The sequence below is a fragment of the Chroicocephalus ridibundus genome, chromosome 1 (assembly GCF_963924245.1).
Source record: "Chroicocephalus ridibundus chromosome 1, bChrRid1.1, whole genome shotgun sequence".
Taxonomy (NCBI): Eukaryota; Metazoa; Chordata; class Aves; order Charadriiformes; family Laridae; genus Chroicocephalus; species Chroicocephalus ridibundus.
The window spans coordinates 217,373,547-217,400,531 of record NC_086284.1 but is presented as its reverse complement, the minus strand read 5'-3'; the positions used below and the strand labels follow the sequence as shown (position 1 = coordinate 217,400,531).

Sequence of the window (26,985 nt, the reverse complement as noted above, 5' to 3'; positions counted from 1 at the left end):
TTTTGGGAGAAGAGTCATTATGACATGGTAGACCTGTTTGAAGAAGGGACAGGGCGTAGGCTGAGCAGTTGTGAAGTGGGAACCTGGGAAGCCGCCAAACCTTCGAGGAAAGGACTGAGATAATCTTTGCTATCTGAGTGTCTGTTCCTTTGTAAATAAAGCCAGAACAGAGATCAGGAATGAGCTTGGATGCAGCAAAGCACGAGGGCTGTATTTACAGAGCAGATGGTAAAAGGCACTTGTTCAAACACAGTCCATGTCATCACACAAGGTCTTTTGAGTTCCTGGAACAGCTTTCAAGCTATGCAGCATAGTGGATTTCCTCTGCCACTCTCCTAGTGATTAAAGAAAATGCATTTCGTATTGTGACTGGTCATTCTGATGCTACAATTAGGAAGAGAGGAGAGCTTAGCGTGTTTGGGAATTGTTTGCAGTGGCAAGATTAGAGGAATAGAAGAAAATTAGGTATCGCATTAATGTGGGATTCACCTCACCCGGTGTTTGCTGTGTGTGTTGTAAATGTCTCTGGCTGACCTGGCTGTCTAGACTTCTTTATATTCAGTGGATAGACATAGGCATATCAAGGGTGTGATTTATCTCATCCATGGGTAGACATCTAAAATGGAGAGCAGGCAAATCCCACCCTGCAGAAGGTCTCTCCTTCAACAGAGCCTGGTTTTCTAGCTTAGAAGTAGGCTCTCATGTTGCAGACAGACTTTGGTGAGAGGGCGAAACCCTTGCTTTGCATACCTCCCATGACAGAGCTGTTCCCCACAGGCTCTCTTGCTGGATCAGAAATGAAGCCCAGCATGCTCTACATAGAAACACCTATCTTGGCCTTTCTGAACCAGTTGTAAATCAGGGTCCTCCCAGGGGAGGCGTGGGGAAGAGAATTGCACTGCAAAGGGTGCAAAGAAAATTGTGCTGCCGTTGGAGCACCAATAACAATCTCGCCATGAGAACATCTGATGGGAACTGACGTCTCTCAGCCTTACCCCAAAGGCTTCTGGGGCTATTTCCACAGAGGCTGTGGGCTTCAATTCTTGCTATATCTCTCCTTGCTTTACCTCTGTTCGTGGGAGTGGCATGTGATCGTGGCTGAGGATTTGCTCTGTCAATGCCAGAGTGAAGACGTCTCTCAGCAAAGATGTGCAGGACGGCTCAGGGCAACAAAGAGGAGAGGAGGAGAAGCAGCACATGCACAGCTGTAGGTAGGAAGCCCTATGTGAACAAGTATATTAGGACAGGTAATTTACCCTGGCACACAGCGGGACATTGCCCCCCACTTTAATTATTGTGTCATTTGTCCTTGACAGCTACCGCCGCTTCCAATTAACTCTCCTTAATTAAAGCCTCCAGTTTTCCAAGCATGTAAGCATGGGTTTACTGGGAAGAGTGCTACAATGAAGGGGAAGAGCGCTACAATGAAGGGGAAGAGCTTGGGAGTGTCTGATGAGAAATGACATTCCCTGTGCCATTGGGACCGGCAAGTTATTTACTTACCATGCTAGTGTGGCAGGCTGGAATCAAACTCGGGTCCTCATCTCTGTCCCTGCTGGAGCATCTCCTCTCCCACCAGTTTTACAGCATCTAATTGCGTGTGAGTCCTGCTTCTTATCAGTATAGATAAGATGTGCTTCAGCTCCCCGAGCTTTTCTTTTCTGTGTTCCTGCTTTTTTTTTTGCTGAGTTTGCAGATGAGGTGGATGAGGCACAGGGGCTCAAACAAGACAGAGGAATTCAAGGTCCTTTTGACCATAATTTGGGCCAAATTAAAATTGCCATCCTGGGATGCCCTGCAGGTGACCGAACATCCTCACTGACTCTCTTGTGGATGCAGAATCTGGTTCCACCAGTGGCCTCTCAGGTGTTTTTTATTTTTTTGCCTTGCTCTATTTAATGAACTGTATTATCGTGAACACTCTATTCAAGGCTTTGAAATCAAATAAGCTCCTCTCTTAATCTTTCTGCAGTTTTTCGGGGCTGGCTGAGTCTTGAAAGATAGCAGCATTCACAGAACCCACATGGCTTGACAGAGTCACTGTTCAGTGTTTTGGAAATGTATCTTTTGACTGTCGGGAAGGAAATTGGCTACTTAAGATGCCTTTTTGTACATTTAAATTAACTTAGTCCATCAGACTGAATAAATCCCGCTGCTGTATTAACATCCAATTATAACAGCAGAGATTGAGCAATGATTCACGTTTTGACCAGAATGTTGGCAGTTTAAGGGGAGAAAAAAAAAGCAATGTATATTGAAATAAGAAAGTCAAAAACGGGAGCCAGAAAATTATGACTGAGCACATAGCAGGAGCTTTTGTGAATATATAATGGCAGAAGCGGGAGCCAAATTTCTAACAGGATTAGCTGTTACTGTCTATCAGATCCAAAAAACTCAATCATTTTGTTTTAAATGACTTTTTGTAACTCATTCATGCTAGAAATAGAGGGTGGAAGTGAGGCTGGGAGCTGGAGAGGCTGCAGTTTGCAATTTAGGCTGGATCAGAGGTGAGGACAGCCCCGGTGTTGTGTGAAAAGCCCTGAAGCCGTATATAGTAGGTGAGCTCTGAACTGTACAGCAGTTTGCAGATTTTGCCAGATTTTTCAAGATGTCCTTGTGAGCCAGAAACTCATGAATGATTACTTCGGGGACCTGTGAATGAACGTGTTGATGAAGTGAAATATCTCTTCAAATCCTGCTGCAGTTACAGCAGCTGGACCTGCTCATCCTTTTCTTGCTGCCCTTGAGAAGGACATGGGATTCACTTACCGCTTGCCTGACCCTGGCTCTGGGATTGCATCTCACTCTGGATAGCTGTGAGTAGGGGACAGTCTAGATGGTGAAGCTGCCTGAGGGCTATGGGTCCTGACATTTTGGTCTCCCCTGTTCAAGCAGGGTGTTAGTGGTGAGGGTCCTGGGTCTTTCACATTCCCCTCTGCATGGTAGTCATCTTGGAAATCCGGTGGTGGGCTGGCTGCTCTGGAAATTCTGCCTATCATCTCAGAGATAATTGGAGATCATCTGTCCCTCTAGTCTGCTATGGACAGAGACTTGGAAGCACAGCACCTCCTAGATGTCCATCAGGCGTGTGGACAGGGATCCATAGGAACCCTACCTTCATTTCTTCAATATTTCAATGAACCCAAAGTCTAAATATGTTGTACTTTATAACTTTTTGTTCAATAGTCAGCTCTTTCCTGAACTTCTTGCATGAACTTGTTCAGATGCCTCATGCCCACATCTTCAAAGACATTTAGATAGCACCTACTTCAGCTGCAGAAGACCTCACTTTCCACTTCATCTTTCATTGATAAAATGGAGATATGTGCTTCATCACATATGGGATATAAGCCCTTAAAACACCAGCGTCTTCTTAGATCGAATCAGTTAAGCCATGCAGGAATATAAATGACTATAACCTGGCTCGTAGTGCCCCACAATGAAAGACACCTTGATTTTGTTAATCCTCTGCCTTCTTGAAACCCTGGTTATATATTTGCTGCAAAATATTGACTCTAAGTTCCACCCCGATGAAAGACCAGCAGTGGGGAGCCTAACTAAGGTTGGGAAATGACCTTGAAAAGTTTGTTAGACTATCCAAAGATGGAGAAGGGGTGGAAGGAGTATTCACAGTCTGGTTTACAATTGAGATTTCAACCTTCAGCGCTGCCTAGTCCCTTCGTCGTTGTGAATAATGGCAAGGCACTGTAATTGGGAGGTTGTGTGGACTTTTCTTTTTCAGATATTTTAGGGGCAGCATAAAAAACTGACTGCTCCCAGGGGGCACGGTCAGTTCTCAAAACTTTCAACTTGGAAAGCTGAGCTGAATTAATTACAGCTTACTTTCCAAAGGAAAATAAGACCTCTGATGTGCCTTATTTGCTTGATGTTCTTTTTCTTTTCAGCTGACGACCCCTAGGTGGCTTTCCTTTCAGTCGCAGCTCCTTTGTTTTTTGTAGTTTCTTTCTTTATTAATTAGAAGGTCTGACACTTACAACCCAAGACATTTACCAGCATGGTACAATTTTAATTAATCTCTCAATAAAGCTACTTGAGGTGAACTCATAAAAGGTCTCCTATAGCAGGAATAACACATAGCAATGTGAGTGGTGACACACAAGTGGCATGTGGCTTGGTGCAAGCTCATACTGCATCTCTGTGCTCTCTGGGACAGTGACAAAAGCAAGGTGTGCTCCTACACAACATACAAACTATATCCTATAGAGACTGAGTGAAACTATATGGACCTGTTGGAATGGGTCCAGCGGAGGCCACAAAGATAATCAGGGGGCTGGAGCCCCTCTGCTATGAGGACAGGCTGAGAGAGTTGGGGTTGTTCAGCCTGGAGAAGAGAAGGCTCCAGGGAGACCTTAGAGCAGCCTTCCAGTACCTAAAGGGGGCCTACAGGAAGGATGAGGAGGGACTCTTTATCAGGGAGTGTAATGATAGGAGGAGGGGTAACGGTTTTAAACTGAAGGAGGGGAAATTTAGATTAGATATCAGGAAGAAATTCTTTCCTGTGAGAGTGGTGAGCCTCTGGCCCAGGTTGCCCAGAGAAGCTGTGGCTGCCCCATCCCTGGAGGTGTGCAAGGCCAGGTTGGACGGGGCTTGGAGCAACCTGGGCTGGTGGGAGGTGTCCCTGCCCAGGGCAGGGAGGTTGGAACTAGGTGATCTTTAAAGTCCCTTCCAACCCGAACCATTCTATGGTTCTATGATTCTATATTCTTTAGAGACTAAGTACTCTAAAGACACTGAGAAGGAAGGATGTCTGCAAAGATGAGGATCTGGATTTCCAGTAGGTTTCTTCTACCTCTGAATGGAGCTTGAATATCATTTGACAGCTAATTTAATAATAATAATAATAATAATAATAATAATAATAATAATAATAATAATAATAATAATAATAATACAACCTAGAGAGACCACTTTTAACCTACTCTTTTTGCAGCAATTTGCAAAGAAATGGCAAATTTCAGTGGTCTAGGACTTCTTTCTTGTACATATATCATAGTCACAAGTGGATTTTTATTCAGAACATTCAAACCCAACGTCATTGGGTATTGGAAAAGTGCATGTTCTGATCTAAACTTCTTAAGCAAGGCTCACTTCTATAAGACAGATGTAAACTGGCTCAGAAACCAAGGTTCAGAAAAACTATCTACAGCTAATGAGGATAAATCGAGCTGCACCATATGTTAAACTGAGGGCAGTTTGGATAGGAACAGCATTGCTAATCCCAACTGGTTTTGCAAATTTCTAATTACAAGGTGGAGATTACACAATCGATTGCATCTGGATTGAGGAAGGGCAGATTTACAGTCTTTCAAAACTGAATTATCTGCCTCTTCTGCAGGTTCTCTGATGTTCATGGTGCAGACATGGTCAAGCTAGGTGCAATCAAAGAAATATAATTCACAATGTATTTTTTTCAGGTGAAAATAACAGGTGGGAATGGCCAACATAAGAAATTATAAGGTCTTCACCCCTTGATGTCTTCTTGTAAAATATTGTATGTCTTTTTGCAAGTTGGATACAACACAGACTATTAGGTTCAACATCAGTCTAACTGGGTGAAATCCTGGAACATACAATTTATATTTGATGAAGGGTTGATACCTTCTTGACCTGAAGTTTAAGGAAGGTGGAACAATTGCATTCATGGCCAAGCCATCTTACCTTTGAAACTTCCTGATACTTAAGGAAGTTTGAATGACTCCCTGTTTTGATCTTCTCATTTTCGTTGCTCTGTGGTCTGTCCTGATTACGTTCTTATGCTCATGGCAATTGATTAAATTTGAGAAAGGTGGTTTTGTGTTGTGTTTTTTTGTTTATATTCTCCCTTTCTCATTAAAAGCTTTCAGTAGCCACAGTTGGTTTCTTTGTGTGACTTGGCACAGGCAATGGTGCAATGGTAAATAAACACGGCCATATTTCTATCTGAAGTTTTCTAATGCTACTGCCACCTGCCAGAAGAAAAAATACAGATTTTCAGCTTTTGCAGATAGACTATATCTACTACTGTGTGCGGTGTCTGTATAGGGGTTAGGAAGACAAATTCTGATACAAACAGAAAAAGTCTTCGTAAATAGCTGGAATTTTGCCTGATATATATTTATATATAAAAGCCAGTTCTTGGTTCATTTACAGATGCAATCAGAATGAATCTTAATCTATCGCTTCACAGCTAAAACTCTCTTGAATTTAGTACCAAGTCAAAAATCGTCCCTAGGATCCAGGTGTATTCCTTTGTCATTTGTCACAAGTAACTGTTCCACAGTTTATCGTTGGCAGTTCTCAGTGGTGTTTCATCAGGATAATACCACACTATATCATCTGAAGGAATAAACTCTCCCTGCTGACATGAGCTGGGGTGAAGGCACTGGCAATTGACTGTATATTATAGAAGCTCTCTGAAGCTTATTCAGTGGAAAAGAGACTATCAGGTCATTGGGCCCAAATTGTATGTTTGGCTTCCAAAGAAGTAAGGGGCTTACAAAACCTAATAGGAATCAAAAGGCTCTGGTCCATTAGACAGGATGTCAGGCTAGACAGTCCCTTCTGTCTTTGCAATCTCTGACTGAAATACTTTAATTAAAAAGGAAGAAATAAATAGGAAAAAAAAGATAATAAATTGCAGTATTTTGGCAGTAGATGTGTGTTTCAGGTCCACCTGTAATGCCTTCTGGGCTGCAAAGTCAGGGTGACAGCAAGCTGACTCAATACCCAGGCTGGCAGCCCTTGTCCTTTTCCTGCTGGGAGCAACTTCTCCGGGGATGGGACAACTGATGGTTGGAAAAGATGCACGGGGAATGGACAGTGGAACTAACGCTCTCCTGGCACCAATGGTGGTGGTCATCGGAGGGAGACAAAGACATTATGAGGCCTCAGTTCTCACAGGAAGCCAGAAAGCAACAAGGTCCACAACCAGAGTGTAGGAGAGTGCTGAGATCCAGTGAGTTTAATTTTCTGCAGAAGATCACATGTTTTCTGCCTCGAGGTACCAGGTCACCACAGTCTGCACACAGCTTGCCTGATTTGCTGGTTCCCTGTGAAGCCACGCAAGTGAGGTCATCTGGCAATGAAACTGTGAAACTGAGGTCATCTGGCAATGAAGCATGAAAGGCCATGGGGAAGAGGGGGAGGCCACAGGGCAGGTGCTGATCTCAAAAGGGATTGCACCAAGTTGAGTGCTGATCTGGACAAGGGTTGCACCAGGTTGAATTTTGGAGCAATCTGCAGCCTCATCCCTTTGTCTGCCCCAGGCCTGCTGAGCTCTGCAGGGATGTCCCCCTGGGAGGACAGGCAGCAGGGGAAGAGGACAGGGAGGGTGACATCTCCGTCAAGTCATTATGGGCATTGCAGAGCCCTGTGAAAAGCCTGACAGGTTGTCCCCTTTCCTCCTGCAGCTCACTCGGGTGCCCGTGGAGTCGTGTAGCCAGTACGAGACCTGCAGCGAGTGCTTGGGCTCAGGCGACCCTCACTGTGGATGGTGTGTTCTTCACAACACGTAAGTACCTGCTGGTGTTTTCTACTGTCCCAGCCCCTCTTCTCCCCCACTCATCTTCTCTCAAGGTCTGTGATAACACGTCAGAGATGAAAAATGTTGTCTGAGTCCCTGGCGGAGGCAGGTGAGCCAATGAGTCACGTAGGCAGCTCCAACGAGGTCTCTGGGACTTGCTGGGGGATACTTCGTTTAACCATGAAGCGTTTTTTGGATGACAAGGGAAGAGAAGGCTGGTAGAGACAGATCATATCTCCTCAGTTGCCTAATCCACAGCCTACTAACTGCACCAGGAAGGCTTATGTCTACCCCGATGCACTTAGAATCAAACCCTTCAGCAGCTTTCTCTGGGTAATAATTGCCTTCTTGTTTCCATTGCTTAAGGCAGTTTGGTTCTGACTACAAGCCCAGCTCGGACACTTGTCTCAGCACCTCAGACTTTCCACTGCTGACCTGAACCTCTCCTCTTTCAGACTTGTCATTATCTCCATTGCCCTTAGAGAAGAAACAGGGCCCTGTAGGCATCATGGGGTCCACTCCAAGCTAGATTTCAAGAGGACCTTATGATTTGTGTGCTCACTGTGGGAAAATGTAGACCCTGAAGTTGAGTGTTTGTCCTCTGTGGGTCAACTCAACTGTGTCAAATGAATACAAATGAGCCAAACTGCTCATTTGGCTTATCTGACCAGGATGCTGAGCAAATTAGTCTATATCCACATCCTTGGGCTTCTATATAACAGGCCAAGATGGGACCTCAGTTCACCATTTCATTATTCAACAGTACTGCCTTATCTTTGCAAGGAGCAGTGGATCCAGGTGTCCTCAGGACTGGGAGATTAGTTCTTTGGCTTTGTTTTCTGTAGGCTTTTTAATGATGCTATTGATCTTCAAGTTTCCTCTTTGTAGCCGTCACTGCCAGTGATCTCCTCCTGCAGAGAGCCCTTTGCCAAAGCTGGAAAGGGAGGTGTCAGGTTGGCTGAGCTCCTGGCTATGAGTGGCAGGGTGGTCTCATTTGCCAAGAACCTCTCAATAGAGACAGTGGCTGGAAAGTGCATTGGATCTGTCTAACCAAACATTTCCAGCTGAGCATGGCTCTGCAGGGTGCTGTCACTCCAAATCTCGCAGTGTCCATGGCAGCTATGGAGGGCTTTTCTGATGGACCCTGCTATTGCAGTGTGTCTGTCTTCTCCTGCTTAATTCACCTCTGAATTCTTCCTGTTGCATTGCAAAATTTCCTGGTAGAGAAAATGATCCAGTTGAAGCGATCCTATTTGCTACCTCTCCTTTATGGAACAGAAGGAAAGGGAACAAACCTTCACCATGTTCCAACCTTCAGTGGATGAGTTTTAGCTTGTGTGACCATCATCCAAAGCCTCCACAGTCTGCTTAATTTCAGATCAGATCTAGGTGGCCCATCCCAAAACTTGTCCAAAACCTTGACCCAAGCTCTGGAATTGTTCAAAGGATCCTTGGCAACTAGTTCTGAGTTGTGATCTGGTAGGCAAGAGCCCATGAAACTCTCACCCTGCTGATCTGAGGGTATTTCCAGCTGAGATACAGCTCTATAGTATGATTCCATGTCATCTTATCCTGCATCCATCCTACAGACCACTGTGTGCTTTGCTGTCAGTGGAGGGACAGCACAGACTACGTGCAAGCAGTATAGGAAAGCATGAATTTGGCTGTTGATTGCACCACAACAGTGGTAAATATTTCATCTCCTGCTGTCCAGGGTCAGTGGCAACAAGCCATCAATACATCCAGCAATAAATCCCTCAAAGGAGAGAAAAGTAGCAGAGAGAACTGTAGATTGCCCTGCAGCTCATTGGGAAGGAGTGTCAGAAATGGGATGGCTGGTGGCGAGGAGTGGGGGTGGCAGCATCGACTTGATTAGAACAAGAAACCCCCGTGCAAACTTGGTCCTTAAAGGGGAAGTTTGGCCTCGCAGTCTGGACCTGGTTGATGACAGGATCCCCATGTCCTCCTCCCTCTGGTCGCATAACCTCTGTTGCTTATCTGACAAAAAGGCACCTCTCATTTATGTACCTTGCAGCAGGGTCACTGAGATTAATTCCCTGTGGAGTTTTCTGAAGTAGTTCGAAGGCAAATGTTATGAAATCCCACTCCAGGCTGCTCCTTTCCCTAGTTTCCATTGCAGTCAAGAAATCTGATTTCCAGTACTAGTTTGTAAGGGGTTTTCAGTGCAGCCTCAGGTGTTCCTCTCTGGGTCTCAGTTTCCTCATCCCTTTCGTAGAATCATAGAATAGTTTAGGTTGGAAGGGACCTTAAAGACCAGCCAGTTCCAACCCCCCTGCCCTCGCAGGGACACATCCTACCAGCCCAGGTTGCTCCAAGCCCCGTCCAACCTGGCCTTGAACCCCTCCAGGGATGGGGCAGTCACAGCTGCTCTGGGCAACCTGGGCCAGAGGCTCACCACTCTCACAGGAAAGAATTTCATCTTGATATCTCATCTAAATCTCCCCTCTTTCAGTTTAAATCCAGCTGTGCTGATGTGCGAGCTGTTTTGTGGAAGATGGGAGAGGCAGTTGGGCTGTGAAAGACGTGGGGCAGAGTGGTACTGGAAACCAGATGTCATGCCTTTCACTCATCTTTCTCCTCCAGCATAAACCATCAAGGGGAACACTGGTAGATTGGGAGACAGGTGAAACCCGCCAGATGAGGTACAGCATCTATCTTTTTGTCTCTCCCATGCGGGTCTCTCTTATTTTGGGATTTGCACTTCAAGGTCTGATGCAGACCCTTTCCCCCAGACCCCCATTTCCAAGCTACCCACACGTGAGAGGTCTGGGGCTGCCTGGGGACGGCTCTCCATCCATCGTCTCACGGCGGAGCTGGGCTGTCTGCGCGGAGGGCGGTGTGCCAGGGCTCAGGAATCGATTTCCACGGCTCCGCTGTCCTAACCTTACACCGAGAAACTCGAGTCCGCTGAGAGAGAAAGAGACAGACAGACCCACAGACGGCTGCAGGAGAAAGGAGGGAGGGGGGAGAGATTGATTGGCTTCTACCCCGAGAAGAGGAGAGCCGATATAGAACAGGTCACCGGAGCTTTTCATCTCTGTATCTTTAGCCCCGATCTTTTCCCCGCCTCTCCCTTTCCCTCCTATAGCTCAGCTCCCCTCCTGGGCTCCGTTCAGGCCTCTTTAGGCGGCGATGAATCATTTAGTTGGTGTAAATTGAAAATGTGGCGCTCGGTTGCTGCATGGGTCTCCAGGGGAGGGTGAGGGGACGGGGTGGGAGCCGGGGGCGGGGGGATGGAACCAGGCTGAAAAGCTAATAGCTGGCACAGAGGCCAACAAGGTCGAAGCAATGTCACCAGCCCGAACCGGGGGCTGCAGAGAGGGAGGAGAGCAGAGCAAAGTTTTCTCCAAGCCCGAGATGAATTGCAGCGTACTCCTGGGTCAGATGCAGCCGTGTCCAAAGGTGCCATCCCGTATCTAACCACCCCTCCAAACCCCGGCAAGTTTCTTCTGTCTCCGTCCACATCCAAACTATTACCTTCCTCTACGTCCTTTCCCTCTCGCATGCAAGGGGGCAGAGATGGGGGATGCTCTTTGCCCCCAGAGGAGGGATAAACCCTTCTGCAGCTGAATGAGCCCTTCTATCCCTGCCTGGCCCAGCACCAGCTCCAGAGCACACATGCACAAGCGCTGGTCCATGTGCCCGTGGTGACCAAGCAAGTTTTCTTCCCTGTACGGTATCTCTGTGTTGTGCTTCAGCTGCCAGCAGAATGGATTTTTGGGGCAGAAGAGCAGGAGCATCCTTATAGGGAGAGGCAATATTTTACGAAGGGGAAACATGCTGACCTTGCTGGAAGCAGAAGGGCCCTGTTCCGGGCTCCGTTGTGTTAGCTGCCATTTCTAGATTTTGGCTGTGCTGCCTCATTTCATCCTCATGTAGCCTCTGTCTAATTCTGGGATGATTAGTCGAACATGCAGAAGCTGTCCTTAAGGGAGGTTACAGCCCCTCGGCACCAGCCTCCTCCTGCTCTGGGATCCGTCCTTGCTGTTATGGGGACTCCTTGGCTGGCAGGTCGTAAGTTCCAATCAGAGATGAAAACAGTCCCATTTTCTGGGAGGACTCGTGATATTTCAAAACTTTTTTTTTTTCCGGCTTGTAGTGGGCCAATTATTTTTCTTAATAAGAAATGTTCTTGAAAGCTGTTTTAGAAGGGGCTGATCCCATTCAGTAATTGGAGAGTGATTCATTCAGACCTCAGAAGTTCTTATTTTGGGATTTTATTTCAGGTTTTAGTAAATTGCTTAAAATTTCAAAATAAAAAGTCATTCTGAAGCATTACTTTTTTTTCTTTTTTTTTTTTTTTCATTAAAATGAAACATTTGGGCATGTGTGATTTCTTTCTCCCCCTGAAGTCTTTACCAGCTCTAGAGACTGAGCAGAGCAGGCCGTCAACAAACACTGTGGGTTTGGAGGAACTGATATTTGCTGCGGAGGGGAGAAGGTTTGTTTGAGCATCTCCAGTCTCTCCAACTGTGGAGGTAGCTTGTGCTCTCTGCACTCCTCTGCTCATCTGTGAGGAGCTGCCCATGTCCCTTGAGTGTCCTTCTGGCATGTAAGAACCTTACCTAGGGACCCGTGCTGGCTCTGTTGGCTTTGCACCCCAGTTGCAGAGCACATGACAGGAGCGGTCCCCTTACTCCTGGACCATGGCAATAGGACGCAGTGGCAGCCTGTAGGCATCTTCACCCCATGAATGAAGTAATGGCAGAAGGCTCTTAGATATGGGCCATACCAGCCACCTTCCTGGATCCCTTTGGCTCTGTGTTGGTCAAAGCATGACCAAAATCTACTATGCACAATTACCCAGGCTGAGCTGACCATGGATTAACTGGATAGCTGCAGCAGCGGAGATGGTCTTTATGAGGCACTTGACAAGCCATATGAGAGTTTTTTGGTTTCCCCACAGAAGAACAACCCCATTCACAAGGGTTTTATGCTGTCCTCTGGCAGCAGACACCTGCCCCAGTATGTGGGAAGTTGGCCTCTACGTCCTCCTGCTCTCTAGCTCTTCCCATCTGCCTTGTAGCTGCAGGACACTTGTGTACCCAGAAATTACAATTCTCATTTCTAACACGGTATGGAGGAAAAAAACCCACTTAAACAAGTTGTTTTCTAGGGAGTGAGGGATTAGTGCAGAGAGGGAGAGAGATTTGTTATCCATGCTCAGACTCATTGCCAGATCAGGAAAAAAAAAATGAAAAAGTTACAAAGTGCAGCTCCCGCTGTCTCGTCTCAGCAGGTAACCCGATGCGATGCTGCTTGCAGAGGCTCATTGATCGTCCCTGGCTTTAACTTTCTTGGTCAAAGTCTTCCGAATCACTAGAGAGTCTCGGGTAACCTAAGCCGCCTATAGATGCTGCAATAAGACCTTTTTTGAAGGGTCTTTTGCTTGCTTGACTTTCTGCCGCCTGAAAGACTGTGACTCTCTTTCAGGCTGAGTTTTTTTTCTTTCTTTTCCCCTTCATCTCCTCTCTTTTGCTCCCAGCCTTTTGCTCCACTTGCACAGGGGAGGGAGGATGTCTCAAGTGCTGCGTGGGAAGGGGCACTGAGAAGGGCTGTATGGCTCAGGCTTCAGGGACCCAGCAGGGCAGGAGAGTGCAATATCAGTCCTGTGCCACTCCAAGCTCAAACAGATAGTGAGAAAAGAGTGATTTATTGATTCCTGCAGGGGCTTGTGATCCTATAGACCCTCAGCTTCCACTACAAGAAACCAGGTCCTCATCTGTCCTTCCCCATGCTGTTTCACCCAAGGTGCAAGCTGGAGTCCCTTCAGAAAGGTAGCAGTTTGTCAGTGTTTTGCATTTGCCTGGCATGATGAATAAGTCTTCGCAATCATGACTGGGATCCTTTTTTATAGGAAAAACTTTCCATATCCTTTCCTGCCTTAACGTAGTCTTGCCATGGGCCAGCTCTTGGTGCCTTCAAGTACTTGGGAGACCCTCTACACGTCAGAGGTACAAGACAATTGTCTTAGTCTTCGCAGAGATGGGTCAGCCACACAAAGAGCAAAAGGCTTCCAACCCAAACCCTACCTTGCCTTGGAAACTTGTACCTGGTGGATTGATCTTCCCCATCAGAGGGGAAGCTCAGAGTAACTTCAATTGCTATGTTCAATACCCTTGTGTGTCTGAGGTGTCTGGTGACATTTCTCATTGCAACAGGAGATTGCCAGATGCATGCTGTTGGCACACAATGGGGAGAAAACCATAAATGATTGGGGGAAAAATAACTGCAGGAAATTTAAAATCTTTCATTTAGTTTGAAAGTCTCCAATCAGTCGATTGGCAGTGTTAGCGCTGCCAGTCAATGGTGGCAAAAGTAGGAGTGAACCAGCTGCAAACTTGCCTTGTCTCCAAACACTGCTTGGTTTAACTCCGCCCCGGTCACAGCTGGTGCTCAGACACCATGCACATGGCCTGTGAACCTCTCCATCTGATAGTGAGGGAAAGTGGAGTCATCTTCCCACAATTGGCCTTGGCACAGAGTGATTCCCACTTCTTCTCAGGTAGTTATCGAAACTGGAGACGGCATTTCAGCCTTCTCACAGAGGGAAGCGCACAGCAGGGGGGCTCCCTGGAGTGACATTGGCCCATTAAGCATTCTGCATCGAGCCTAGATAATCTTTAATCTGTCTGCTGAGGTATAGCTAAAGTACCCATCATTTCACACCTAGGCATTGCCTCTCCTTTGGAACAGAGGAAATAGCCCCAAATGTGACAGCTCTCCAATGGCCTTTTGAAATGAGATCGGGGCTCTTAGTCCAGAGAGCAGGAGGAAATTCTTGGGACCGGGAGCATGCCTATTGATGGTGATAAAGCCCCGAGTGAAACGGAGGCTCCTGGGAATCCCATTTCACTACAGATGGGGGGTGACATTGAATAAACCTCTCTGAACCAGCCCTGTCCCTTTGAGAGGAGCAGCCGATCACTAGCCCTGGAGAGTCGACCCATCGCTGTACCTGCACGTTGTGCGTCCAGCACTGCTGATGTCCTTCCATTCCCTAGATGCCATCGTGTCCCTTTTGAAAGCACTTTTGCTGCTCTGGTCTACCTAGCAGCGCAGGGCAGAGCTGTGTCCTTCACAGGTTTATTATCTCGGTGGCCGTGCCTGCCTGAGGCAACCTGGGGACAGCACTGGGCACTGTGGACTGTGAGATGCAGGCGTGTGGTAAATGTGTTTTGATAACAACCTTCTTCCTTGATTAGCTTATTTTGCTAGAGGGAAGAGGGGAGGGGTGGGAAGATAATTACTTTGTGCAGTGAGTTCCAGCAGAAGCTTTCTCCTGATGCAGCCCTGTGAGTTAGGTGTCCTACTTGGGATTTGTCTCCATCACAGAAACATTAGCAGCTCAGGTTTAGCACTGCAGAAAGTTTAGCCTCTGCAGAGAAAGATCTCTGGGGTTTGTTCTTCTTTGATGTGAAACAGAACACAGTCTGCCATGGGTTGGGAGGTGTGTCTCATGTGCTAGAACATGCAATGAGAAAGAGATAATGGTGCTCAGTGGTACCTGAGGGCCTTCTAGAGGACCTCCTGTATGCTGGTTTCCTGACAGGGGACACACCTTCATCATCTCAGCATCGCCCTTGGTCTGGGACATTATATGCTCGTGGGTGGAATATCTAGATATCCCACAGTACGTATCTAGGGTAACAGCTAGGGAGGGAATAGGGACAGGGGAAAGCTGTATGACCACCCTGATCAGCTTCGAAAGCTTGTCAGATGTGCCCTGAAGCTGAGATGCAAAGTTACAGGGGCTGCCACAGGGAAGTAGTGTGCCCTGACTTAGGTTATAAAGTGGAGGTTGACAGAGCCAGCAAGGAGACCTAGATATGGAGTGGCAACATAAGGACTTCAGGTGCCTAAATACAAGTATATGGAGAATGTACAAGGGGAATTTGAAATATAGCTGTTTTTATTTATGCAAGGAAGTCAATTCAGTTGCCCATCCATGCTGTCTGCTGTAACTAGAGTGCCTCTGGTGTATCTGAGATGTTCACCTGGGTCTGGCAAATATGACAGAGCCTACTGGAGACCCATTCTCTCTGAAAGATAAGGTGAGCACCAGCTGGGGTCCTGAAGACATCTCAAGTGACATTAGATCCCTGTGTGTAAGCCTAATCTCAGCTAGGGATGTCCTCTCCCTACATGTTCTTGGGGTGGCCAAAACCTAGGTCTGAGTTTTGCAACTTCACCGGTCTCTTTCCTCCTATGAATCTGAAAGTCCTCCAAGGTCCTAGTTTGCATTAAAGCAGGGCTAGGGTTTCCTGCAAGTAGACTCAGTGAGTGTCATGATGTATAGATGGTTTGGGAAACTCGGTCTCAGTCACCGCGCTGTTTGTAGGGAATTGCTCTCTGTCTTGCTGTCAGATGCTCCCTGGTGCCTCTGTGGCCAATGATCTGCCAATGAGGGAAAATGGCATGCCAAACGAGCTCTCCCCAGGGTGGGGGTATGTCTGCCTTCCACTGTTTCTTCCATGACATTTCAGCATCCTTGAGCTGTGACAGGTCTCAGAAGGGAACAGGGGGAAGGGAGGTCAGGAAGTTCCTCCTAAAGAAAGGCACAGCGAACTTTTAAGGTATGTCTTTATTCAGACTCACCCTCTCCATGGATCTGCACACTCCTACCCATAAATACGTGCCATCATCTTCTGTTGCACACTCCCACATTCAGAGACCTGCCACCAAATATCCCCATGTGCCACCAGCACGTGTGTTTCCAGCCACTAGTTCTCCTTGTTGCTCCCACACCCCTCTGCACTTAGTCCCCCAAGCAGAGCTGCAGAGGTAGATCCTTTCCCAGTTGCCTTCTGTACCAGAGAGATTTTCTCTCCCTTCCCTGTAGTACTGTGGTCCTGGAGGCATGTTGTTTGAGTTCACAGGAGCTTCTGAGGTTGAAGCTAATTATCTCATCCTGCTGTGGGGCTTTTTTTTTTTTTTTTTGTGTGTGTGTGTGTGATCCTCCTTGCTTTGAGATAAGTATAGTCTTTTCTTCCTATCCCCAGCAATATACATATTTCTTTTATTTGGTGAGTGGGTCTGAGCAACTCATCGTTCTGTTTTCTTGAACATCTTGTCCTCCATCGTTTTCCACTTCAGATATGTCCTTCAGCAGCTTTTGAATAGCATACTATCAATAGCAGGAACCATCTACCAAGGCAGACGCAGATGTGTTAGCTCCATGAATTACAGGAACCAGACAACAGTTTGATCTCTGGCCTTGTGTGGAGATATAGAAGTCCCTTACTCATGTACAACACAACAGTCAAGTAAAACATCTTGCAAATCATAGAATGCTTTAAGTTGGAAGGGACCTTAAAGAGCATCTTGTTCCAACCCCCCTGCCATGGGCAGGAACACCTCCCACTAGACCAGGTTGCTCAAAGCCCCGTCCAACCTGGTCTTGAACACCTCCAGGGATGGGGCATCTACAGCTTCCCTGGGCAATCTGTTTCAGTGCCTCACCATCCTCTTAGTGAAAAAATGAACCCCACCAATTGCCCCAGTAGTGCAGAGCAAGCCTAGGTGTCAGTTGGCTGCAGATAGACTCATCAGTGCAGGCCAGCCACAGAGGAGAGCAGGGGAAAACAGCACATCGTCAGGGCTGCAGTTGTACGAGAGACGAGTGGCAGATCAGGACATGGAACAACATTTCTTGCCTCGTGTTCTAATGCCCAATAGATTGGACCAAATTAGTTTCTGCCAGGGCTAACGGTGCATTTTTAATAGGGTCTCATTCCTGGAGCCAGATCTTGACCAGAGTGGCTAACACGGCTGGATGCAAGAAACGAGGATATTCAAAGAAAACACATTTTCTTGTCATCCTCCTGTGGGGGAGGCCAAATTTGCAGTGAAGAACAGACGTGCTGGCTGTGAATTTCTTCTGACAGAGGCTATGGGCTCCTTTGTGCACTGTAGAGATATGGGCAGCCTCACTGCAAGCAGGTGTGGATGGATCCTGTAATATAGCATGCATCAGCCCCTGGTGATGCAGAGAATGCAGATTTCTGATTATTTTCCTCCACTGTTTTCCTACCTAGGAAGTTGCACCAGCAATTAGCATGTCTTTTTGACGATTATCGTGTGGCAAAGACAAAAGAGCAAGTTGGGGGCAGAGAAATACATTGAGGGGGGGCAGAAATGTTGAAGGGTCTGCTGGGACAGAGCAAAAGAGCTGGAGGATGATTCTGCCTAAACTGGCTGAAGGGATTTGAGAGATTGTGAATAATATGAGGAAGTGGGAATTGGTGTGGGCTGAAGGTCTGAGGCAGTGTTGTAAGACAGTATCTGGGACAGTTTCTGACTGGGAAAAACAAGTTCTGGACGCCTCGGTACATTTAGAAAGGGATGCCAACATGATCCACTGTTTACAGAATTTTCTTTATGCAAAAGAGAGCAGCATTTATTTCCCTGCTCTGCTATAGATACCTTGCATGATTTTGGCCAGGTTACTTAGGATGATATTTATCTCATCTACTACTGGGTTTGTTGTCTCAGCAGCCAGTGAAGGACTTTTCTGAACACATTCATTGCAACCCTGAGGTGTTTAAGGCAGTGGGGTGAATTGCCCTCTGGAAGTGCCAGTTTCTTCTAGTAGCTGTCGGGGAAACCTACTCTATATCAAACAATACCCAATTTAAAATAAGTCCAATTCTTAATTTTCTTGTTTTATCCCCTTGTTTGTAGGAGAGGAGCAACAGTTCCTCACCTCACACATGAGGTCCAAAGCCTTCAAGCCCTTTGGACATGAGTGGTTTGCAGAAGTCCTGTTATGGAGCTAGACTTGATGACTGCAGGGTCCCAGACAATACTGACTATGAGGCATGACGATAATAATTTCACCTCACCGGTGGCTGACTAAGGTCTGAGCTTGTTTAATTAAAGCAGAAGGAGCCTTAGCAGACATGGCAAGGTCTGCAAACACATGGTAGACACATGTGTGATTCCTTGCTTAACCCAATGACTGTACCCAAATCACCCTGTGCTCTTGTCTGGTTGTTAGAGCAGAGGTGGCACCAGAAGGGTTAAGGCAGCAAGGAATGAAGAAAAGTCTTGCTTCTCCCTCCCATATCTCATTTCCAATGCCTCCTGCCCCTCTGGCCCCAGGCAGTAAACGAGATCTACATTTTAATTGAGACGTGTTAAAAAAATAATCTCAATCTAGCTCACCCATGCCTGGAAGGCTTTTCCCGTGTTAGCTTGGTGGAGATGCTAAGTGCACATTTTTTGGGGGGTGGGTGGGGGTGTTGGTTATGTGGTGGTTTCTCTCCTGTTTCCATCCTTCCTTAATTCCTAGGCGTGGGGAAGAGGGCAGGAGGCTGTAGCTGTCAGGAAAAAGTGGAGCAGAAAATGGCAGGACCTCGTTTAGACCTTCTCCCTCTCTTGCAAATAGAAGTGGCATGCAAAACCCAGCCAGGACATGCACCAAGGCATGCAGAGGTACTGGGGTGCTTGCTGGCACTGGGCACCGGCCCTTGAGGAACCGAGGGAACCCAGTCTTCACAAGAGGCTGTCCTGTGGTTGTAGCTGCATCTTCTCTTCCCTCCCTCCGATCCTCGGTTGCAGGAGTAGAAGGGAGGCCAAGATGCTTCGGGTTTTTGAATAACAGCCTTGCCCGCAGTTGGATGGAGAAGGAAACGGGGTGAAGTGAGGTCTCTTTACTCTCTCACTTGTATTAACTGGTTCTCAGTTTCTTGTCTCAGGGACGAGGTGGGGACATGACCACAGGAAAATCGGAATACTTTTGTTTCGCTGGAACCTTCACCACAAAGAGGTGCAAGTTTTGCCTGCAGACTTTCTCAGCTGCAGCAGAGGGAGAGGAGCCCCCATGAGCCGTCCTTTTCCTTGGCACCCCAGGAGCTAGGAACAGGCAGCCAGACGCATCCTGCCTCCAACACCCGCTTGGAAGGGACACGTTTGCCAGCCAGCCCTGCCAAATGAGCACTGGATTATTTTGTGCAGGGCAAGGGGGCAGGATTTCAGTTCAGATAACACTTTCCTATTATTTTGTCTGTTCCCTGTCTCTTAGAGCTTGCCTGGCCTGATAAGGTGTTACCAGAGCAGAGCATCTCTGTCGGAGCCACCATTGAGATGTGGCTGGGCCAGAGGTGGCTTTTCTCAACTCCTTGTAGGCTTCCCTGGCCCTCTTCCATCTAGTGCCTCTAAAGAGCCAGTCAGTTAATAATGGTAGGAGGATGACGTTGGGATGCTTGCCAAGAGCTTTAGCTCTGTGCTTTTCTCAGGGAGAAGAGAAACTGCAACTGTGGATGAGAGCAAATCAATCTGATCCCTTCCTCAATTTCACCCAGTCTCAATCCTGCAAACAAGCTTGCAAGTAACTTAGTGTATGAGTAACTCAGAAAGTAGAATGATTTTTCCATCTTAAGCCTATTGTCTCATAAAATTTATTTTCAGGTATGGATCTGAATGCTACAGTCTTTCTGGGTAGGTCATACCTAGATATGAATGTGATTTTCTGCATGGCTGGGGCTTAATTCTTACTAATACTCTTAGGGCAACAGTGAGTGTCTGTGTTCTGGTCCCGTCTCTGCTCTCAAGGACCAAAGGCAAAAAAATGACCTTCAGGATTCCCTCCTGGCTTTAACTGATGGAGGATCTGGAGGGGCCAGTGAGAAAGGAAGGAGAGCAGACATGTAGCATAAGGTCATCTGGCCAATTGACAAAATATCATTTGGCTGCCTCTTGAGCTGCTCAGGAACACATCAGTTCAGTTATTGAGTGTTATACTTAATCTGCTATCGATTGGGGTAAGTTGGAGAGGACAGCCTTCTCCGCTACCCCCATTCCCAAATTAAAAACCAAGAGGAGAAGTAAATGCTTTGACTTTTCACTCTGCCTGGATGTTTAGGGAATTTACCGTTAATAAAAAAACCCAAACCCTTAGGAGTGAAAACATGGGTAGAATGAATTATAGCAAAATCAATTAATACTAACAGTATCTATTAAATATTGCACTCTGGAGCTTTATGGGAGTTCACTGCTGCTCTGATATGATCATGACATCATTAACATAATATAAAGAATCAAAAAATCAATAGCTTGCTGAAGCCCAAAATTAAGGCCAAGCAGTGTAATACCATATCCTTAAATATCTGAAATAACAACTTGTCTCTGTCATGTCAGAACTATTTGCAGATGAAACATCTCTCAGAAAGTAGATGGGAATTTGTTGGCCCGCCTGTCACTCCTGCAGCTACCCCCTTGGGATACTTGGCATGAAGGTTAGCTCACTTTTTCCAACAGCATGGACACCAACAGAGCAGAAAATCTGATCAGGGTTACATTGGCATAACCCTGGAGGGACTCCAGAGCAGGCACGGGGGCACTGCATTGGTAGGCAGACAGACGTACCTCTGTAGGATGGAAACGTGGATGAGGTGTCTTCCCCTGTTGACTTGATTTATATTTTATGGTGTTAATGTTACGGAGTTTCTTTTGTCTAAGGTACCAGGCTAGGACACTGCAACTCTTTTTTTGTTGCAGTGGAATAAAAATACAAATGGAGCTAGGAGAGGCTTTCAGAAGGGCTAGCAGAGCCGCTTGGGCAAGAAGAGACTGGCGTGGGTCTCAATGAGTGTAGAAAACAAAGGTGGTCAGAGGTAGGACCACTGTTTGTGTGGATTTAGTGATCAAATGCCTACAAAAGAGAAAAGGTGTTTAAGATGTGGATAATCTTGGTCCAAGAGGGAATGGATATAAACTGGGCATTTAGTGTGTAAGGTAGAAGAAGGTTTCTGGCTGGGAGGTGAGTGAGAGTCTGAAGTAATCTTCCACTGGGATTAGTGAGTGCTAAAAATATAGCTGGTTTTATGATAAAGCTTGGTAACAATTCTGTATAAGCTGTTAAGGAGCAGTTGCCTGCAGAAGCACCGAGTGAATCAAGAGGTCCTTTCCACCTCTGCACTTTGTGTGTGGGAGAGCTGGAGTTCCTTTTCAGCTCTGCTTAGGATGCTCACTGTGACCTGCCAAGTCTGTGTACGCACATGTCTCCATATGAGCTGGGTGCTGAGATGCCATTACAGTCCAAGGACATGGGTACTGCTCCCCATCAGAAGAGTCAGTGGAGTCTAAAGACAGACGCAGCTCATCCTAAAGTACATATGAGGCTCCCTTCAGTTTCTGAAACATAGGCATTTGGTGGCCTTTTTTGGCTTTGACCAAGTCTTCCATAGGTCCTGTGTCACAGCTGCCAACCCCAGGTGGCTCTCTTGGATGCTCTATATGTGGTCAACAGAACAGAACCCTTCTGTTACTGCAGCTGAGTCAGTTCTCTGGGCTCTGATGACTGTATTGAATAAATCCCTTGTCCAGGGATCCCAGGTGTCAACTCACACACCTAAAGATTGACCCATAAATTTAAAAGCCTCAATCTACCATCTTAATCCCACTCCTGCTACCTCTGGACCTCTGATTTTCCAGCTGCTATCACAATCCCAATGCTCATTTGGTTTGCCAAGTCTCCAAGAAGAGAGTGGGGCCTTGGGTGATGGTACAGAACATCAACTTTTGTCCCACGGGCAGGTGTTATGTAGGTACAAAGGGTATTGGCAGCTCATGGTCCTTAGGGACAAGTGTTGGGTTTTGGGCTCAAGGTGGTCGGATTGGAAGGACTTGAGGTGACAGGGAAATTCACTGATAAAACTTAAAGGAAAATGATAGAGCAATCTCTCCATTAGGTTAGAGGGACGGAAGCTCCCTTATGACGAATTTAAGAGGAAGGAACGCCTTGTAACGTGGTTAACAGTTGGAGAAAGGATGAAGAACCACATAAATAAGATTTCCCCCTAGTTGATATCCTTGTGGCCCCTCGCACCAAGGACATGTCTTCAGGGGCAGAGATCACAGCTGTCAGAGAAACAAGCTGAATGGTAGGAGGCTGATCAGCAGCTAAACATGTATCTGTGTTTCTGAGGACAACAAGGAATGATCAGAGATTTGCAGGCAAATCCAGACAGACTCCAACGGGAGGAATCCTGAAGTCCTGGTCCATATAATGTATATTTGTAGTAGTAAATAAAACAACTCCGGGGAATGTTACTAAGCACTGGAAGACAACTAGCTATGCTGTGAAGTTATTAGAATATAGTTTGGCTTGGGCCAGCTATTGCTCCTTCAAACAATTCCTAGACATGTTTGGGAATTAAATGGGTCAGGGAGGATTTCCAGTAGGTGTTTTGGAGGTTAATAGAGTTTAACAGCATGAATGTGATCAGACCACATAATTTGGCCCCAGGATCAGTCAATGTTTCCTAGTATTGTTTAATATACTAATGGGAGGTAGTGGCAGCTCTCAATTGCAAGGAGACAGTAGGAAGGAAATCCTGGAGGAAAAGCACAAGCTGTTAAGATAACAGGCTAAGAATGAAGACTTTTATAGCAGCATTTTCTCAAATGCAAAATCAGGCACAGAGACAGCGTTTCAACGCACAGTTAAGAAAGCGTAGTAGGAAAAGTTTATAAGGAATAAGGAAACCTTTTCAAAGAACTGGAGCCAAGAAAGGAAGGAACCTGGCTGTTGCCAGTTCAATAAAAATTTGGGGAGAAGGAGGTTTTGAAGGTTGAAACTCATTGTCTAAAGGTGAAGTCATAACATGCCTTTATCCTTGACAAATGGTTGGATTGGAACTTGATAAAATTCGTGTAAGAAACAACAAAAATCAGTCCCAGCAAATGCCCCTTTTAATCAGGACACATGAAAATAGGCAATCAGACAAAATTAAATATATACTTGCCCCTGTGCACATGCTAGTAGCCTGCTTTAAATGAAGATGCTAATAGGATATGCAGCCCAAAACCTTGATAGAAGGAAGCTGATCTGTGGCATAAATCACACAGGAACAATAGAGGAGGCCAAAATGGTGAAGAAAGGGCTTTTATGTTAAAGAAAATGTAAAGTCAAAGAAAGAAAATAGGGTCAATCTGTGCACAAGTGACAAGGTATCCCTAGGGAAGGGAACGGTGTTAAGGCTGGTTTATTGACCGCTTGAAGATGGTGAAAGCGACTGCGACATGCTGAGAGAAATCCGAAAGGTTGGGAGGGCAGAAAATGCGGTAATGAGAGACTTCAAGTGGCCTTGTATGCACCAAGCAAATGTCACAACACTTGGAGTTCCTACCCCGTTAACCCGCTGAAAGAGAAACAAGTCTGGATTTACTTGTAGGATTCACTCGCAAGACGTGCTGCAGGGCACGGCTGTCAATGCATTGCTCTGTAAGAATGGCCACGCGGTCCTCAAATTCAGCATCCTGTAGAAGCCAAATAAAATAAATAAATAAAAACTACAGTGAAGTTCAACTTCAAAGTGGAAACAACATAAAAAATGAGGAAGCTTGTTAAAAGGAGCAGCCACAAGGGTGAAGTTCTTCATGGTATCCTAGAGACTGCATAAAGACATCATGTAAGAGGTTTATTGTGAATTTATATGGCCTATGAAAAAAGACCTGAAAGACGGTAAAATTTAAAAATGCCTGCTTAAACAGCAAAGTAAAGAGACACTGTTCAAACCTGGAAGTTGTACTCAAAGGAAAAAAATAATAAAAAGATCACTAGCTCTATTATGTGAATTGCAAAACAATTGTAAGGCAGCCCACATCATAGGAAACACATTGCTAACCTCATAAAAATGGATGATTAAAATTTAACAGGGTTCCCCCGGAAGTTTACTTTCTAAAGGGCAGAAGCTGTCTGAAGTTCTGCCACTAAAGGTTTAGTAAAAAATGCTTTTAGAGCATAAATGCAATATTCACTGAAAGATCCTTAAGAAACTCTGATATGAAATTGCTGTGTTGTTAAATCTATTGTACACCTCATTGCTTATACTGGCCTTGATGCTGAAGAAATGAAAGGTGGAAAAACGTATATTTTATTTTTTTTTTTTAAGTTGGACTCAGGAAGGGTCCAAGAACTAGAATCCAGAAAGCTGACCTTTTTTAACCTGTCAATTTGGTTGAATCGTGTTTAAGAATAGATGGGAAAAAAGCATATGACATGCTGGGGGAGGGGAGGTGGGTGTCACGAGTCAATTATTGTTCTTTAAATAAATCAAAGTCCGTGTGATATGGATGATGTAGTTAATACAGAGGAATTTATACTTTTCCCATAGCTAAGAATTTTAACTATGCTGTCACGGGACAGGAAGAAGAGTCTTCTGACAGATTAGTAACCAGTTCAAAGATGGGAAATAAAGATCAGGAATAAAGGGTTATGACGGAGGGAGGGAATACCCCGGGGGGGTCCCATGGGAATCTCTGCTGAGGGTGTTTGGTGTATTTATGAATGAGTTAAAAATGGGTAAAGAGTGAAGTAGAAAAAAATAACTGGTGAGAGAGGGCTTTTCAGAGCTGCCAAAAGCAAAAAGTTCTGTAAGGAGCTGTAGGAGGAATATACAAAACTGAGTGTCAGAGCAATACGGTGTAGCTCAGGGCTGATGCGCCCACAGTTAACCGAGAGTGGCAGCAAGGCGGCTGTACCTTCAGGTGTTCAATGGCCAGCTGTAACGAAGGAGGTGGTGAAGTCAGCCTGGGTAATTCTCCACAAACCCCAAATAGCACGCAATGCGAGGCATGGTTTGGAAGTGAATGGAGAGCACAACAGAGGGTATCATTACGTGGCAATCCATGGTACTCTCCCATGCTGCGTACACTGGACACTTTTGATCATGTAGAGTTAAAATGAATATAGTCGACCCAGGAAGGCGGTGGGAAGTGTGGGAAGCAGGAACACAGGTTTGTAACAATCTTTATACAGGGAGAGATTGTATGACTTGGCAATTTTCATCTTAAAAGAGAGATGACTGAGAGGGCTATAATACATCCAGACAATCATGAGTGTAATGAAGAAAGTGAATAGGGGATGATTACTCACCATTTCTCATAACACAAGGTCTAGGGAACTTTATAGGAGATTATCAAGTGGAATATTAAAACAAACAGAAGAAAGGGCATTTTCATATAACGTATCATTCATCTGCGCAACATTGTGAAGCACATTACGGAGGCCAGAAATACAACTGTCTGGAAAGCAATTAGACAAATTGATGAAAGAAAGATCTGTTGAGAGCTGTTCAATACAGTGATGTCACTGCAGGCTCCAGGTCAGGCAGTCCCCACGTCATTGTGTGCTGGAAGCTGGAAGTTTAAGCCAGGAGAAGTTTCACTCTGTAGTCTCTGTTTTATTATTTTTTCCACCCAAGTATCTGCTACCCGAGTCAGAGACTGAATGAATGGCTATACGGATATTTGGGCTGAGCTGTTACAGCCATTCCTATGCCCCGGTGTTTTCAAAGGCCTCTCACCATGAATTTGCACATCTCTTAAATAAAGGCCCCCTAACCTGTGCAGCTGATATAGGGTGAGCGTTATGAGTATTTCTGCCGTGCACATCCAGCCAAGGCATGTCTGGAAGCCCTTTGCAGAGACATAGTTACTAAACTGCTCTTCACCCTGCCCAGCATGCCTTGGAGTTGGCTTTGGCTCCAGTACGGTGTTGGAGCAAGATGGTGTTTGGCAATTGCCCCACGCTGCCTGGAGCAGGGGCTTCTCTTCCATTCAGCCACCCCGTGGTCCTGCTCGGAAACTCCATCTCCCTCTCACCAGCTGCGGCTTTTGTTGGACAGGAGTCCAGCGCCGGCCTGAATTGTGTTTGATTAGCTCAGTAACTGCATGGAGGGGAAGCCAAGATCGTTGCAGAAGCCTTTCAGCAGCAACAGTGGGGAGTCCAAATACCCATTAAAATGTGTGCTCAGCTCATCTCGAGTCAGTCATTTTTGCTGTCTCCCTCCATCTCATCCTTTGTTTTCTTGCCTTTGATTGTAGCTGATGAAGTTTGTATCAGTGTTGTCATGGTGAGTCTATTATGAAATGGTCTTTTCCCTGGGGACCAGGCATCGGGATTCTGGTTTCCCTTGAAAACTCTGCCACTGAGGCACAATGGGCAAGCGATGTTTCTCCATCTCAGGTTCTCTATTCTGAAACATGGTGACTTAAAAGTTTTACTTCTTCCAAGCATACAGGGAAGACATGTACCGGATTTATTGATTTCCTCTGGGTGTGTGATGGGTGATGCTTTAAGGATGGATTTTGAATGACAACTTTATCCGCTCATCTAAACGATTCCAGCGTGAGGTGTGTCAATGTCACAGCCACAAGCTGGTCTAAAATCCAACCTGCCAGTCATTGTGACAAGGTCATGAGAGATAGGAGGGTGGAGAAATCCCTGAGCTACAAGCAGTCTGCAGGGAATTACTGAATGGATCCTTCTGGATCTGACACTTATTTCCTCCTAGATTTGAGAAATACCTGAATATCGCTGTTAGTGCATCTCACCTTGTCATGTGAGAGCTGTGCCCATTGTGAGCTCTGGGATGGATTGACTGGTTGGGTTGGTTGGCATCCATTCTGGTCAGAAAGATAAGTTTCTTGTGACT

At 46.0% G+C, this 26,985-nt stretch overlaps 1 protein-coding gene across 2 annotated transcripts in view; it reads left to right on the top strand.

The window, feature by feature from the left end:
* The window catches only part of PLXNA4 (plexin A4), a 477,218-nt gene that overhangs the window by 309,632 nt on the left and 140,601 nt on the right, over positions 1-26,985 (top strand). For both annotated transcript variants that reach the window (XM_063323702.1, XM_063323701.1), the window contains exon 5: positions 7,410-7,510. In XM_063323702.1, coding sequence (XP_063179772.1) covers positions 7,410-7,510 — 101 coding nt within the window. The remainder of the gene's footprint in view (positions 1-7,409; positions 7,511-26,985) is intronic.